The sequence below is a fragment of the Oenanthe melanoleuca genome, chromosome 9, assembly GCF_029582105.1.
Source record: "Oenanthe melanoleuca isolate GR-GAL-2019-014 chromosome 9, OMel1.0, whole genome shotgun sequence".
Lineage (NCBI taxonomy): Eukaryota > Metazoa > Chordata > Aves > Passeriformes > Muscicapidae > Oenanthe > Oenanthe melanoleuca.
In genome coordinates, this window is record NC_079343.1 from 13,558,126 (window position 1) to 13,574,326 (window position 16,201).

Below are 16,201 nucleotides of genomic sequence, written 5' to 3' on the forward strand. Positions count from 1 at the left end.
TTGCAGGCAGGAGCTGGAGCACCGTGCCCTTGGATGCAGAGTGGGTGGTGAGATTCCTGGAAGGCAGCCCTGGGCAGCCTCAGCTGGAGTTCTGCACACACCAGGGGCTGCAGTGGTGCTGTCCCAGGAGGAGGAAGCAGTGCCCAGCTTTGTTCTGTTTCTGTGCTTCAGCTCCTCCAGCCTGTCCCTGTCCCAGCACAGACTCACTGGGAGGTTACTGGAAGGTTTATGGCTCTGGTCAGAGCCATTCTGAGTCACAAAATAAGTAAAATTGAACATGAATGAAGCTGAGATGGATTTGCTGAGTGTTTGAGATGTTCTTGCAGCACTGGGCCCAGTATCAGTATTACAGTGTGAGCTCTTTCTCTTGGCTTTGCATCTTTTGCAATAGGCTTTATTTTCATGACCAGAGAACATTTTTACATAAGTGTTTGAATACATTTCCCTCTGTTCAGCAAGTTTTCAGCACAAGTTTCCATTTGTGTTGCCATTCTCATTATTACTTGCCTCATTTTCATTGAAATCTGTCTCCATGGGTGTGGGACTTTCTGCTCAGCAGCTCCCACTGACTTTGGTGGGAATTCTCTCTAGAGAAGGCTTGCAGAAACCATTTGTATAATTAAATCCATCTATTCCCTCATGAAAAACTCCTGTGCATGAAAACTTCTGAAAACAAATGGAAAGAGGAAACAGCATTGAAAGAGACCACCCAGAGTACAGAACCAAACCCAGCATCATCCCTCTCCTTTATTCCAGAATTGTGTCCATACTCCCACTCTGAGGGAGAAGAAAAAACACCACACTTATTATTGGCAGAGACCTTTTAAAATACCAATTTATATAAGGTCAGAAAGAGCTGTTTGGGAAAATCTTCTCCACAGCAGCCTGTGAGGATGGGCAGAGGGTTCTGCTCTGCCTGTGTCCACCCACCCTAATCTGGGTTTAATCTTTTCCCAGAGTCACGTTCCTGCTTCCCAGGGCTGTGCCTCACATCTGCCTGGCAGCTGCAGCCAAAGCTTCTCCCTTTCCTGTAGGAATTCTGCCAGCCCCAGCACCTCAGGTGAATGACACAAAAATGGGGGTGTTTGGTTTTGGCACCCACAGCAGGTGGTGCAGGAGGGGCTTCTGCAACTCACTTCCATGATTTTTCCAAGGGTTTAGTCAAGTCCAAGAGATTTCACTTTTCATAAAGCTCTTTCTAAATGCTGGTAGTTTGGGAATGGATCTGACAGGTCCTGTGTCTTTTACCCTATAGAATTCTCTCCCTGATTTTTTGTTGTTGTTGTTGTTGTTGTTGTTGTTGTTGTAGTCTTATGAACAATTTTCTTTTTCTCTTTACTGAAAAAAGGGGCTTTTCCAATTGTAGGATATACAAGATAAGGCTGGCAGGAAATCCCACACTGGGATCATCCATCATCATTGCTGGAAATGACTGAAAGAGACATGTGGGAAAAGTTACAGAAATTCAGGGAATTGGGGTGAAATGATAAATTTAAGAACAGGAGTGACAGATTTGGCTTCTGGGAAGAAACATCAGAGAATGTCCTGGGAGCTGTTCCCTTCAGAGTCAAGATCACCTCACTTTGTTTGCTGTTGCTTTCTGAGGAACAATCTTGGTTTTTCTTTCACTTCCAGCTCTGTTGCAGTGATTTGTCATTGGATTTTTTTCCCCATGTAGTTTGTGTTGCTGTCCTTTTGGTAAAAAGTTTGATTTCAGATCATTCTTAGGCTTTCTGGAGAGGCAGCTCTTGTTCATGAGCACACCTAGAGATGCCCAAGTGGCTGCTCCATCCCTGGAGTGTCCAGGCCAGGCTGGGTGAGCTGGGGCAGCCTGGCACAGTGGAACTGGATGAGCTTTAAGGTCCCTCCCAAGCCATTCCATGATTCTGTGATATGTTCATGGAGATGAAAATCAGATTAAACCATCTGCTGGTGCTTCAGTTTAAAGGGCATCACTTCTGCAAGTTATGGCTGTTCTTAGGATTTGAAAGCATAGAAAAAGATGATATTAAAGCACACAAAGCCAGAGATAATTTAACTGAAAATTAGGGAATGTACTGGGAAAAAGGCAGTGGCTGATGGGAGCTGAGGTGATGTGTTCTGAAAGAACATTTAGAGGATAAGACAAGTACACACCACCATTAAATCACTGCCAGGGTTTCAGATGAAGTAAATTCCAGGTGAGGTTTGGGGCCACCTTCCTGTCTATGTAGAAATGATCTGATTTAAAGCATTTCATGTTCCAGTGTAGTTGAATTTGATGTTTTCTAGTGTGATTAAAAACCCCAAACAGAAAAATAAACCCCAAACAAACCCCAGCTTTTTGCAGTAAAGACTCTGCTCTGCCTGAGGTGGGAGCAAGCAGCTGCAGGTCCAACCTGCAAACAAACCACAGAAGTGAATTAATTGAACATTAACAGAGACACAACCTTGTGTTTTTGCTTCCAGATTTAACAAATCAGGTGGAGACAGCTGGCCTGCAGCTGCAGAAGGTGACAGCAGAGCTGGACCACTACAAGAAGCTGCTGCTGTAAGATTCCCATTCCTTCATTGCTCCCCACTGCATATAAAATACATAAACTACTTTTTTTCTTATTTTTTCCCCAGCAAGTGCTGCTTGTCACAGTGATCTGAGAAGGTTTTGAGCAACAGAGGAACAATTCTATCTTCATGTGATTATTTCTGAGCCAGCCTGGCTGTGGGAGCAGGGAGGGACAGTGATCCAGGCCCTCCCCTAGCACACAGGTTGCATTTTGGGGAATCCACATAACTTCAGGACTAAAAATGTGTGTGGGAATAAATGTGGGAATGGCTTCCCACTGCCAGAGGGCAGGGTGAGGTGGGATATTGGGAGGGAATTGTTCCCTGGGAGCCTGGGGGGTTTTCCAGGGAGTTTGTGGCTGCCCCTGGATCCCTGGGACTTGGGGATTGGAACCACCTGGTCCATGGAAAGTGGGGGTGGAACCAGATGGGCTTTGGGGTCCCTTCCAACCCAAACCATCCCAGGATTTTCTCCATTTCCAGAGCACTCCCACACTGAGTAACACCCTAAAGCACCCAACATCCCAAATTCCACACTGCTAATTCCAAATTCCAGAGTGCTGAAAAGCTCTGTGGGCACAGGAGCAGCCTGGGGACATCACCCCAGGAGAATTCAGACACAGCTGGTGTTTGTGGAGCTGGCAGTGCCAGGCTCAGCCCCCCATCCTCCCTGGAACCTGAGCACAGCATTTGTGCTGCTCTGCTCTGCTCTTTCTGCTTTCACTTCCTCTGTTCAGGGGGTCTGAGCAACCAAGCTGCAAATATTTGGGGTGCTTAGCAACCAACAGTGATAATGTAAGGATTGAGTGGGAAACAGAGATGTCATGAACACAGTTAAATAAACACTGAGGGCATTCCAAGTGTAAATTAACGTTTCAGTGGAATATGGGCACAATTTAATAGAACAACATATTCTATATCTGTTTAAATGTAAATATCAGCCTTAACCATGGTTATTAATTGGTGCAATGGTGACATAATGACACAAAACCTGCAAACTTTCCAACCCTTTACCTACAAAATTGGGAGTTGTTCCATTTTATTCATTTATTACTCAAAACTGTCATCAGTGTTGCAAGATCTCACATGTGTGCTGCAGGTCAGAGATGGCACTGGAAGTGTAACTTCCAATTATTAACAACCTTTGCTGGAGCTGACAGAACTTTCTGTTTGTGGCCTTTTACCTGAAATGGAAAATGCAAGGTGGAAAATCCACCCAGAAGTGATGTCCAGGCTGCTGCAGGAGTATTATTTCTTTGGATAAAACCCCTTTTTTCCCAATGTTTTTTAGGGTGAAGTCAACAGAGCTTGATGCCTGTCAAAATGAACTGAAAAAGATCAAATATGAAAATGGAATTGCTGAGTCCAGGTAAATGCTGAAATTATATTTTATATTTTGAGCAATGACAGCAAACATTTTATTATGTTAATGCAGTTTTTATACAATACATTTTAAAAACTTTTCTGTCAAGTCAGTAGATTTAACTTCATGGAGTTTTGACCAATATTTTATTTTCCAGGCATTATTATTTCTGCCTATAAATAAGAACACAGTAACTACAATGCTGCTATTTCTTTATTTCATCTGTAGGCTTATGAAAGAGCTGAAGGAAAAGGAAGAATCCCTTCTCATTTGCCAACAAATCTGCAAACATTTACAGGAGGAAGTGGCAGAGAAAGAAAGGAAAGAAGAAGATCTGAAAAGAAGAAGTGGGAGATCAGAGAGTGAGCTGGAAACCCTGAAAACTCTCCTGAGCCAAACAGAGCAGGAGGTGCTGATGCTGAAGCAGGAGAGGTAAAGGGAGCTGGGCTGGGCTCAGTGCTCCTGAAAATTCTGGGGGTTTTGGAGGTCATTGGGTTGGTTTTTTAAATTCTTATGGGATAGACAAAACTGGGATGAAGAGAAAAAAAAGTCCTATTAAAAAATGGGAGTAGAGAAGTTCTGCTTGGGCTGCAGGGCTCAGCTTGGGTTTGATCTGAGCTCCAAATCCCCATTTATCTGTTCAGCTGCTCTTTGTGCTAAAGGTGCAGGAAAATTCGATCCCCAGGAGCTGGTGCCTCCTGGCACTTCTGAAAAGAAGCCTGTGGCTGTCAGGAGTAAAGCTGCAGATGGAGATTCTCCTGCAAGTAACTAAAAAAATATGGATTCAGGTTGGAGATCCAAAGCAAAGGCACTCAAACTCCATCCCACTCCAGGGAGAACAGCCCTCAGAAGCCCAGTTTTTATTTTCCACATCTCAGGAGCAATCCCAGGGACAAGGGCAGCTTTGTTCTCAGCTGGGACCCTTCAGGGCCAGGTGAGCTGGTGGGAAGTTGCTCTCACACCTCCCCAGGTTCCAGATCCTGTCCAGGACCCTGGCTGAGGGAAGACTGAAGTATTTTTGTGGACAAGTTGTTACCAACAGCACTGGCAGGAATTTAACCTCTGCAGGAGTCTTGCCCTGCAAGCCCCACATAACAAACAGTGCCTTGAAGGGCAGAAAGCACTCAGTGCTTTTCATTCCAAACCATTACAATTCTTAAATGAACAATCCTAATATTCCAAGTTCAGGAAATGCAAGTTCTGGTTGGAATATTGGATGTTTCTCTGGGTCCTTTGAAATTTGTCTTGAGAAATATGAAATAAGTATGAATTTGGAGTTTCTTTAAAACATGAAATTCAGGAGGGAAGTGAGGGCATGGTGGAGATTCCAGGTGGTGATTCCTGGATCAGCAGGATTTCTCTGCAGGGGAAGGGAGTTGCAGAGGGCAGGTTTGCATGGGATCTGTGTGGTTTAGGGATCTGTGGTTTAGGAATCTCTGTGTTTCAGGGATCTCTGTTTTTTAGGGATCTGTGTGTTTCAGGGATCTCTGTGTTTCAGGGATCTGTGTTTCAGGGATCTGTGTTTAAGGATCTGTGTTTATGGATCTGTGTTCCAGGAATCTCTGTGTGTTTCAGGGATCTGTTTTTCAGGGATGTGTTTTTCATGGATCTGTGTTTCATGGATCTGTATTTATGGATCTGTGTTTATGGATCTGTGTTTCAGGGATCTGTATTTATGGATCTGTGTTTATGGATCTGTGTTTCAGGGATCTCTGTGTGTTTCAGGGATCTGTTTTTTAGGGATCTCTGTTGTATGGATCTCTGTGTTTCATGGATCTGTGTTATGGATCTCTGTGTGTTTATGGATCTGTATTTCAGTGATCTGTGTTTATGGATCTGTGTTTCAGTGATCTGTGTTATGGATCTGTGTTTATGGGATCTCTGTGTGTTTATGGATCTGTGTTCATGGATCTGTGTAATGGATTGTGTTATGGATCTGTGTTATGGATCTGTGTTATGGATCTGTGTTATGGATCTGTGTAATGGATCTGTGTTATGGATCTGTGTTATGGATCTGTGTTATGGATCTGTGTTATGGATCTGTGTTATGGATTGTGTAATGGATCTGTGTTATGGATCTCTGTGTGTTTAAGTATCTGTTTTTCATGGATCTGTGTTTATGGATCTGTGTTCCAGGGATCTGTTTTATGGATCTGTGTTATGGATCTGTGTTATGGATCTGTGTTATGGATCTGTGTTATGGATTGTGTAATGGATCTGTGTTATGGATCTGTGTTGTGGATCTGTGTAATGGATCTGTGTTATGGATCTGTGTTATGGATTGTGTAATGGATCTGTGTTGTGGATCTCTTTGTGTTTAAGTATCTGTTTTTCATGGATCTGTGTTGTGGGTCTCTGTGTGTCATGGATCTGTGTTGTGGATCTCTGTGTGTTTAAGTATCTGTTTTTCATGGATCTGTGTTGTGGATCTCTGTCCCAGGGAGCTGCTGCTGGTGTCCCAGCAGAGCAGGACGGAGCAGCTGCAGGAGGCGCTCAGGCTGAAGGTTCGGAGCGAGGACTCCTGGAGGGACAAGGTGACTCTGGGCTCTGCTCTGGGGGCTTCACTTCCACAGGGGCACACAGAGCTGGGAATGATCCCCTCCAGTGCACAGACTGGCTTGGGAGCCACTCAGCCAACAAATCCTGGCAGGAGCACAAAGAATCTTATTTGTCTTATTTCCACCTCTGGGTGTAAATTCCCAGGGAGGGGCTGGTTTGGGGGAGCCTCCTGTTTACAAAGCAATTTAATTTATAAATAAAATTTAATGTTTGCTGAAGTGTGTAGAACCACAGGATCCCAGACTGGTTTGGGGTTGGAGGGACCTTAAATCCCATGCAGTGCCAGCCCTGCCATGGCAGGGACACCTTCCCCTGTCCCAGGCTGCTCCACACCCTGCCCAGCTGGACACTGCCAGGGGTCCAGGGGCATCTCAGCTTGTCCATAATGTCCTTTGTCCAAGGAGTTCTCCTGCCAGCCTCTCCCACTGGGGTTTGGGAAGCTGTTTCCATAAACAGCTGTCACCATGTTTTCACCTGCAGCTCTTTCCAAAAAACCCTGAACTGAATAAGAAATTAAAATACATTCATCTATTAAAAAGAATAAAAAATAAAAAATATATTTTTGTATAAAAATGATAAAAATAGTTATTAAAAAGAATAAGAAGTGAAAATAAATGTATGTATCAGTGAAGGAAAATTTAAAAGCAGAGTTGGACAATAATTGTGACTTGTCTAATTTAAGTCTCACATAACTGGTGACTGAAATTACTGCACTTTTTGTGTCAGTGTCTGAAAGCTTTGTTTAGTCCCAGGAAAACCTGGGGACTGGTGGCAATTAGGATCAGTTACATTTCTTTGGAAACCCCTTCATTCCCTGTCACAGGATGTAATTTGGGAGGGGGATCACTCTGCCTCCATAATCACAGAGTCTTTCCAACCTGACACGAGAAAAATCAGGATTGGTGGGAGGGAGAGGGAGCAACTTCAGCTTTGGTGTCACAGCCATTAAAATTCAGCCACAGCAAGGCCCCAAAACTGCTCAGCAGCCAAAAAATCCACAAAGTGACAAAGTGACAACATTGCCTTTGTTTGTGCCACTGCACCAGAGGATCAAGTTTTCTGTTTAAATACATATAAACCTGAAATTGCTTTAGTGGAACAACAAAAAAATCACTTTTAGGAAGTAATTTAAGACAATTTAAGACAAAAGTCCATTGGAACACACCTTATTTATGGAATCCTGGGATTGTTTGGGTTGGAAAAGTCCCTCAAGATCATCAAATCCAACCTTTGATTGCCCAAAGCTCTGAGTGCCACATCCAGTCCTGCCCTGGAACTCCAAACTTCCCTGAACCAAGGAGAAATTCCTCCTGAAAAGATGGGTGCACACATTTATCTTCTGGATTTCTAAAATATTAATTAATGAGAGGCATGTAAGTGGGTTTAAATTAATTAGAGGCCATTATGCTCTCTTGGCTCATCAGCCTCCACGTTATTTCCTGTTCTGGTTCTCAGATTTATTAATTTCAAATATTAAATATGAAATTTTGTATGAATGAGCACAGGTTTTTTTATTGCCTCTATTTCTTTGTTTATTCTTTTTATTTCTTTGTTTAGTCTTTGGAGTCAAGGAGCTTCCAACAAGTGATCAGGATCTATAATAATAGGTAGAGTTAATAAATCAGGGGATTTATGTTCAGAATCCCAACTCCCATCTATGAATATATAAAAAAATGAATGAATTAATGAATTAATGAATTAATGAATAAATAAATAAATACTACTACTAATAATAAATTAATAATAAGAGTCTACTTTGAGCATCTTATAAATACAGCAATTTTTAAGCTATAACTTAATGGGGAATTTGCACTTCTTCCACACCCAGAATTGAGTATATTTTGGTTTAAAAAATAATGGAAATCTTTCCAGTTTCCCTTTTTCCCCCTAAAGACATCAGGGAGATTTATTATACTTCTGCTCATAATAATGTGTGGAATTGGATAATTGTAATTAAGCTCATTGTGGCTTTTGTGCTTTTAATCATTTGAAGTAATGAGGTTTGTGATGTGCATTTAATGTGCCTGTTGTGCTCCCAGCCTGCTGCAATTAAATCCATCAGAATCTGCTGCACACAGGGAAAAGGAAGATCCTGGGTTAGGAAAAGTGTTCTCCTAAAGGCAGCTTTCAGGGTTTAATCCAGAATTTTCTATTGGGGAAATTATGGCTGAATTTTCAAATATGAATTTATAATGGGAATTATTGGAGATGCTGTGATGACTGGGAGATCTCACCCAAAATTCAACCTGGGGAAGGGTCTGAGATGAGCTTAGTGTGACCTTCCAGGGCTAAAGGGCTCCAGGAGAGCTGGGGAGGGACTGGGGACAGGGATGGGGGTACAGGACACAGGGAATGGAGAGGGGCAGGGCTGGATGGGATGTTGGGAATTGGGAATTCCTGGCTGGGATGGAATTGCCAGAGCAGCTGTAGCTGCCCCATCCCTGGCAGTGCCCAAGGCCAGGCTGGATGAGCTTGGAGCAGCCTGGGGCAGTGGGAGGTGCTCCTGTCATGGCAGGAGGGATGGATGGGATTGAAGGTCCATCCCATCATCTCCATCCCATCATCCCATATCCCACCATCCCACCATCCCACCATCCCATCCCATCCCACCATCCCACCATCTCCATCCCATCCCACCATCCCCTCCCCACCATCCCATCATCTCCATCCCATCATCCCACCATCCCATCATCTCCATCCCACCATCCCCTCATCCCACCATCCCTCCATCCCATCCCATCCCATCCCATCCCATCCCATCCCATCCCATCCCTTGCCTTGCCTTATCCCATCCCATCATCTCCAATTCCCATCATCCCATATCCCACCACCATCCCATCCCATCCCATCCCATCCCATCCCATCCCATCCCATCCCATCTCCCATCCCATCCCATCCCATCCCTCCCCACTGTCCCTGCTGTCCCCAGCTGGAGATGGACCTGGCCCAAGGGGAGGCTCGGCACAAGGAAGCGATGCTGAAGGTCAGGGAGGAGGCCAGAGTGGAGCTGGAGCTGGAGAGGCAAAAGCAGCAGGAGCTGCTCAGCAAGTACCAGAGAGAGCAGGAGGAGCTGCAGCAGAAGGTGAGCAGTGCTGCAGGGAAAGCAGCAAATCCCAGGAGCTGAGAAGGAATAAAACCTCTGTGTGTCATCCTCTCTCTGCATGATTCCTCTCCCCAGTCTGAGTATATTTAATTTTTTAATGGAACAAACTGAAAAGAACTATTCCAGTTCAAGTCAATTGGTGTGGAAGTTCTTTGTCATCTCATATTTTCACCTCTAAAACTCCATCTGTGTCCTCAGAGTTGATAATTGTATTTAATCTGACATCATCATCATCATCATATAATATAATTACATTTAATCTGACAAGCTTTTGAAAAGTTTGGGACTGTTTCAGGCTGTGATGAGGTGTCCCAATCCCACCCATGTGGGATTTTTTTTTCCCCTTCTAGCCCCAGTAAAGGCCACCTGGTCTGGACTGATGCTGGCACCACAGGGGAGCTCCAGATCCTCCTCAGGTTTTATACAAAAATTAAAAAATTGTACCTGTGAGCTGAGTTTTCATTAGGTTTGATACAATTCCTGAGAAAATCTCAGAAATCTGGAAGAAGATAAAGGAATGTAATAAGGTTATATTGTTATTTAAAATCTGGGACATTGTGTGGTGATTTAGAGCTGAAAATAAATTTGGCTTTGTTCACTTGACAAATATTTAACTGTGAGGAAACACTGCCTTGCAGTAAATTTAACTTGGAGTTAAATTTTCCCTTTTTCACCTCAATGTCTCTGTTTGATCTTGAACACACTAATTAATTTCTGTGAGTGGTGATTAATTTACAGCTCTTGGGTGTTCTCTGAGGAAATTATGTAAATTCAGAGGTTTTTTTTCTCTCTGAGGATCTGCAAGTTTGAATTTGTTGGTTAATTCTCCATATTTAGAGGTACTGAGTGGAGATTAATTCCTGTGTGACCTCCCCCAGATCCCAGGTTTAATATCCAGTGCCACCAAGAGTTTGAGGATGGAGACAGAAATTCTGGAGAAGAAGCTCCAAGATGCCCAAATGAAACTGGCAGAGAAGGATGGAGACAAGGAAAAAGAAATCCAGGGCCTTAAAAGGCTCATCAGTGAACTGGAATTCCAGCTGACCATGGAGAAGAGCAACAACGAGTCATTCCTGGACAAACTGAGGAAAGAAATGAAGCACAAGTCAGATGAGCTGGAAAAATTAACCCAGGAGAAGACACAGCTGATTCACAGTTTGAGTCAAGTGCAAGAGGAGGTAGGAACAGGACCCAGGAATTCCTGGTTATTTTTTGCTTGCAGACATGTGATTTCTAAAATCATTCAGAGGTCTGGGTGTCTGACCAGAAAATCCATTGAAACACAAAGATTTCTCAAACAAATCCATCATCATTTCCTAAATATGGTAGATCACAAAAGATGTGAAGTTTTAATTCAGCAAATGCTTAAATCAGTGTTTTATAGGAAAATATATCTATTTTTCAGGTCCTGCAAGGCCTTTCATAGTCTGTAGCCTCATGTCCCACTGCCCAAAGATGAGTAAACAATGAAGAATTCCCAGTTTTTAGAGTAGAGGACATGGATATTTCCCATTCCTTGAACTGGTGTCCCAGCTGCCACCAGTGCAGCCACGTTCCCTAAATCAGGAATGCATAAAAATGAATTAAATGCAAAGAGAAATCCAACTGATGGCTGTGCTGACCACAAACATTTGCTGAATGCTTGGAATATGATGGGAAGGGAGCAGAGAGCTGCTCCACATGGGAAATGCAGATAAGATTAGGCTGGAATGTCCAAAGCAGCTCAGTGGCAGGAAAAAGAATTGGTCAGCAGCAAAAATAAAACTCTTCCAAGTGAGTTGGTGCTGGGGTTGGACCTGATGTGTTCCAGAAAGGTGGGGAAAGGTGTGAGGGGAATTCCAGAGAGGCTGTGCCTGAGGATGGGGATGTGGGGTGGAGGCAGTGCTGGGACAACAGGGGGACAACATGGCCTTGCCATGAGTGATCCTGGGATTCCATGGGTTCACTCCTGCTTCCATTCCTGCTTCCATTCCTGCTTCCATTCCTGCTTCCATTCCTGCTTCCATACCTGGTTTCATGTGTTCACACCTGGTTCCATACCTGGTTCCATACCTGGTTTCATATCTGGTTCTATATCTGGTTCCATGTGTTCATACCTAGTTCCATACTTGGTTCCATATCTGATTTCATATCTGATTACAAATCTGGTTCCATTCCTAATTCTATACTTGATTCCATACATGGTTCTACACCTGATCCCACACCTGGTTCCATACATGGTTCTGTGTATTCATACCTGGTTCCATACCTGTTTCCACACCTGATTCCATACATGGTTCCATATCTGCTTCTACACCCAGTTCCATATGTTCATACCTGGTTCCATACCTGGTTCCATACCTGATTGCACACCTGGTTCCACACCTGTGTTCACACCTGGTTCCACAGCTGGTTCCACACCTGGTTCCATGGCTCCATGCAGGTTGTGCTCTCCCATTCCAGAGGCCCACAGGGAAAAGCAGCATTAACCCCTTGGTGTCTGCACCCTGTCCATGATTGCCTTTCCTTCCCAGAGCAGCATTCCCAGTTCTCCTAGCTGCAGGGACAGATTCCCAGGAGTGTCCAGGTGTGATGGCTGGAGCTATTCCTGATATTTCTCTTCACAGAACTGCCTGCTGTGTCCCCAGATGTGATGGACAGACCATTCCCACTATCTCTTTTCCCTGCTGCAGGACAGGTGTGATGGATAACCCATTCCTGATATTTCTCTTTACAGAACTCGCTGCTGCAGGACACGGTGTGATAGCTGGAATATTCCCTGCTGCAGGACAGGTGTGATAGCTGGAACATTCCCCATATTTCTCTTTGCAGAAGTTGCTGCTGCAGGACAGGTGTGATGGATAAACCATTCCCGATATTTCTCTTTACAGAACTCCCTGCTGCAGGACAGGTGTGATGGATAAACCATTCCCCATATTTCTGTTTTCACAGAATTCCCTGCTGCAGGACACGGTGTGATAGCTGGAACATTCCCGATATTTCTCTTTGCAGAATTCCCTGCTGCAGGACACGGTGTGATAGCTGGAACATTCCCGATATTTCTGTTTTCACAGAATTCCCTGCTGCAGGACACGGTGTGATGGATAAACCATTCCCGATATTTCTCTTTGCAGAACTCCCTGCTGCAGGACAGGTGTGATGGATAAACCATTCCCGATATTTCTCTTTGCAGAATTCCCTGCTGCAGGACACGGTGTGATAGCTGGAACATTCCCGATATTTCTGTTTTCACAGAACTCGCTGCTGCAGGACACGGTGTGATAGCTGGAACATTCCCGATATTTCTGTTTTCACAGAACTCGCTGCTGCAGGGCACGGTGTGATAGCTGGAACATTCCCGATATTTCTGTTTTCACAGAATTCCCTGCTGCAGGACACGGTGTGATAGCTGGAGCATTCCCCATATTTCTGTTTTCACAGAATTCCCTGCTGCAGGACACGGTGTGATAGCTGGAACATTCCCGATATTTCTGTTTTCACAGAATTCCCTGCTGCAGGACACGGTGTGATGGATAAACCATTCCCGATATTTCTGTTTTCACAGAATTCCCTGCTGCAGGACACGGTGCGCCGCGAGTGCGAGGAGCGCTGCGAGCTGACGGCGGCGCTGGGCCGGGCCCGGGAGCAGGTGCTGGAGCTGCGGCGGCTCAGCGCCACGCTGCCCCCGCCCCGCTCGCTGCCCCCCGAGCTGCGGCTGCCCGGGGCGGCCCGGGGCCCGGCCCGGCTCGGCGGCACCGGCAGCTCCTCCCTGGATTCCATCCCTGCCAAAGGAAGGGCGGGCTCGCCCCGCAGCCGCCCCGCCGGGCTGAGGCTCCGGCCGAGCCAGCTCTGACGCATCCATCCCGAGCTCCAAAGGAACCCCAAAGCATCCCTGAACGCCGTTTAAACCCAGGTGGATTCTTATTTATTTTTGGTGCGACAACTTTTATCTGTCCGTTAATTTATTCATGGTGTAATTCAATGCTGGGTGTGGTTCAAGAGGAGAAAAGCAAAAAGAGTCTCTCCAAGAGGAGCACAAAGAGCAGCACGTCTTCAATGAGTGGGATTGAAATCAGAGAATCGCTGGATCCCAGAAGGTTTGGGTTGGAAGGGACCTTAAAGTCCATCCTGTTCCAGTGCCCTGGCCCTGGAATAATGGCCCAGCATCACAGGATCCAGGACGGATCCAGGATGGATCCAGGGTTTGGAGCAGCCTGGGACAGGGAACATGGAACTGGATGAGCTCTGAGGTCCTTTCCAACCCACAGCAGTCTGTGATTCCATGATTCCATCATTTCAAATCTGTCTCTTGTCCCCCTGTTTGTGTCCTGGAGCAGCAGCTGGGGTAAAGGGGGAGTGTGGCCAGGGAGGAACAGCAGTAAAATAACAGGAGTGGCCAGGTCTGGATCCAAACCAAGCCCAGAACAAATATTTCCCTTCTCCCCCTCCCTCCCAGAACCCAGAGCTCCTGCTGCTTAGCAATAAACAAAATATGGAAATGTCAGGGACCCTTTTTTACTGGCTTTGAAAACAATTTAGTGAATGTCACCATGTCAAGGAAAGTTTACCAAGTGTTTTCCATGGTGGGATGAAAGGCAGCAGCACCTCATTACAGCCCTGGAATTTTAGGAAGTCAAACTTCCTGCAGGAAGTTCTTGCAGGAGTGGTGGCACTTGCACTCCAGGACTTGTGGCACGAGGCAGAGCCAGACAAAGCTCCAGGCCTGGAACAAACCTGTCCCTGTGGCTCCTGCCCTGCTGGCTGTGGGCACATTCCAGCCCTTCCCTGGAGAAAACCTCCTGTGGCACTGGAAAGGTTCCAGTTTGCCCCTGGCTCTGGAGGGAGCTCCCACAGCCCTGAACCTTCCCAGGAAGGACCAATGCCCTGACCAGGCAGGAAATGGGGATGGTGGGATGGCTGTGATGCTCTGTGTGAGCCCCAGCCACCATCACCCCCTCCTGAGTGACCCTGCCAGCCCCAGGGACCCATCCCTGCTCCCAGGTGACAAGGGACAAGAGGAAGCCACATAATCTCAGTCAGTGCCTCAGTGTGGCTCATCCTTTTCCCACCTGAAGTTGCCCAAAATGTTCTCCACAGACAGGATGGAGAGTCCAGCCCCAGTCTGGTCCTGCTGCTCCTTCAGCAGGAGGTGGGAGCAGCACTGGCCATGCTCAGCTTGCCATGGATGTCACCTCATTCCCACTGGGACATCTCAAACCAAAGCTGGGATGATCACTAGACCTTGCTCTGAGGTGTGTGTAGGATCTGGGATCCCGACTGTGCCTTGCAGATGGAGTTTTTTTACAAAAGAAGAAATTGGACTGCAGGAAAAAGCATCTTAATTTCTAAGCAGTGTTCAAAGTGCATGGAAATAGAAACTGATGCCACAGATCATTCAAATGTATTAATCAGAATAAAATCCTGACTGCCTTGCTTTGTACTGTGCATTTTCAATACCTAAATAAGAGCAGGATGATGAAATTGGGGAAATTTCCTTTTTCAGGCAACCCCCCTCAGGTGCATTTTTAGTTATTTAAAACTGGCCCTTATTTCCATCATGAAAATTCAATGTTGGGTTTTGTCCTTGGTGGTTACAGGTGGTTGAGAGCTGAAGGAAGAGCAAACCCCAAACAGTGATGGTGTGAAACACTAATCCAGGGGTTGAGGTGGAAGGATCTTAAATCCCACCCAGTGCCACCCCTGCCATGGCAGGGACACCTCCCACTGTTCCAGGTGCTCCAATCCCACTGTCCAGCCTGGCCTGGGGCACTGCCAGGGATCCAGGGGCAGCCAGAGATTCTCTGGGCACCCTGTGCCAGGGCCTGCCCACCCTGCCAGGTAACAATTCCATCCCAAAATCCATCCCTGCCCTCTCTCCATGTGAAGCCAGTCCCTGTGTCCTCTCCCCTCACCCCTGTATCACAGCATTTCCCTCTCCTGACATCCCTTTCCCCACACCCAGGGCAGCAGAAATTTGGGATGCAGCATCCCCCAGGCTGAATTTTGGGATTTCCCTCTGCTCTGCCCCGTGGCTGCTGCTGGGGGCGGGCGCTGGGAATTCGGGAATGATGGGTGGGGCTCTGGAATCGGAAGAAGATTCCTCAGGAGCCCGAGGCTGACCCTGCTCAGGAACATTGCCATGAATCATTGGCTTTTATGGAAACCCCTTCCAGCATCCTCTCCCAGCTGTTTCCTGTGCACTGTGCTGCCTGCAGGCTTTGTTTCCACTCACCAGCACTGAGAGCTCATTTGAATCACCAGCACGTTCTGAACAAAGAACCACACGTGCCTTTGGGGAAAAGTACCCAAAAAAGGGTCAGGGCAGGGCCAGGATTTATGGCATCGTGGGTGTCACCAAGTGTCAGCACAGCCTCAGTGGCTGCCAGCTCCATCCTGTTTGCTGGGAGTGTTTTGGAGGGTTGGTTTTGGAGATTCCTTCTAAAAATAACCCCAGCACCTCCTTGGAGGGTGATGGAAGCAGTAGCTGGAGTTGGAGGAGGCACAAATTCACTTGCTCAAGCTGGACACAGAGAGAATTTTGATTTCTGATCTCTGGATGAAAGGCTGGTTCTAGAGACCAGGATTTTCTGTGTCATAGAAATCCTCAGAAATCCTTTCCCATGGCTGGCTCTGGGTAAGGATGTTCCAAACTTGCT

The 16,201-nt window shown here is 46.0% G+C and overlaps 1 protein-coding gene across 1 annotated transcript in view; it reads left to right on the forward strand.

Moving 5' to 3' along the window:
• LEKR1 (leucine, glutamate and lysine rich 1) overlaps positions 1-14,969 on the forward strand; it is a 33,586-nt gene extending 18,617 nt beyond the window's left edge. The window contains exons 6-12 of the mRNA XM_056498437.1: positions 2,449-2,530; positions 3,833-3,910; positions 4,133-4,336; positions 6,345-6,438; positions 9,393-9,545; positions 10,445-10,744; positions 13,111-14,969. Coding sequence (XP_056354412.1) covers positions 2,449-2,530; positions 3,833-3,910; positions 4,133-4,336; positions 6,345-6,438; positions 9,393-9,545; positions 10,445-10,744; positions 13,111-13,398 — 1,199 coding nt within the window. The 3' untranslated portion in view covers positions 13,399-14,969. The remainder of the gene's footprint in view (positions 1-2,448; positions 2,531-3,832; positions 3,911-4,132; positions 4,337-6,344; positions 6,439-9,392; positions 9,546-10,444; positions 10,745-13,110) is intronic.
• The last annotated feature ends 1,232 nt before the right edge of the window (positions 14,970-16,201 follow it).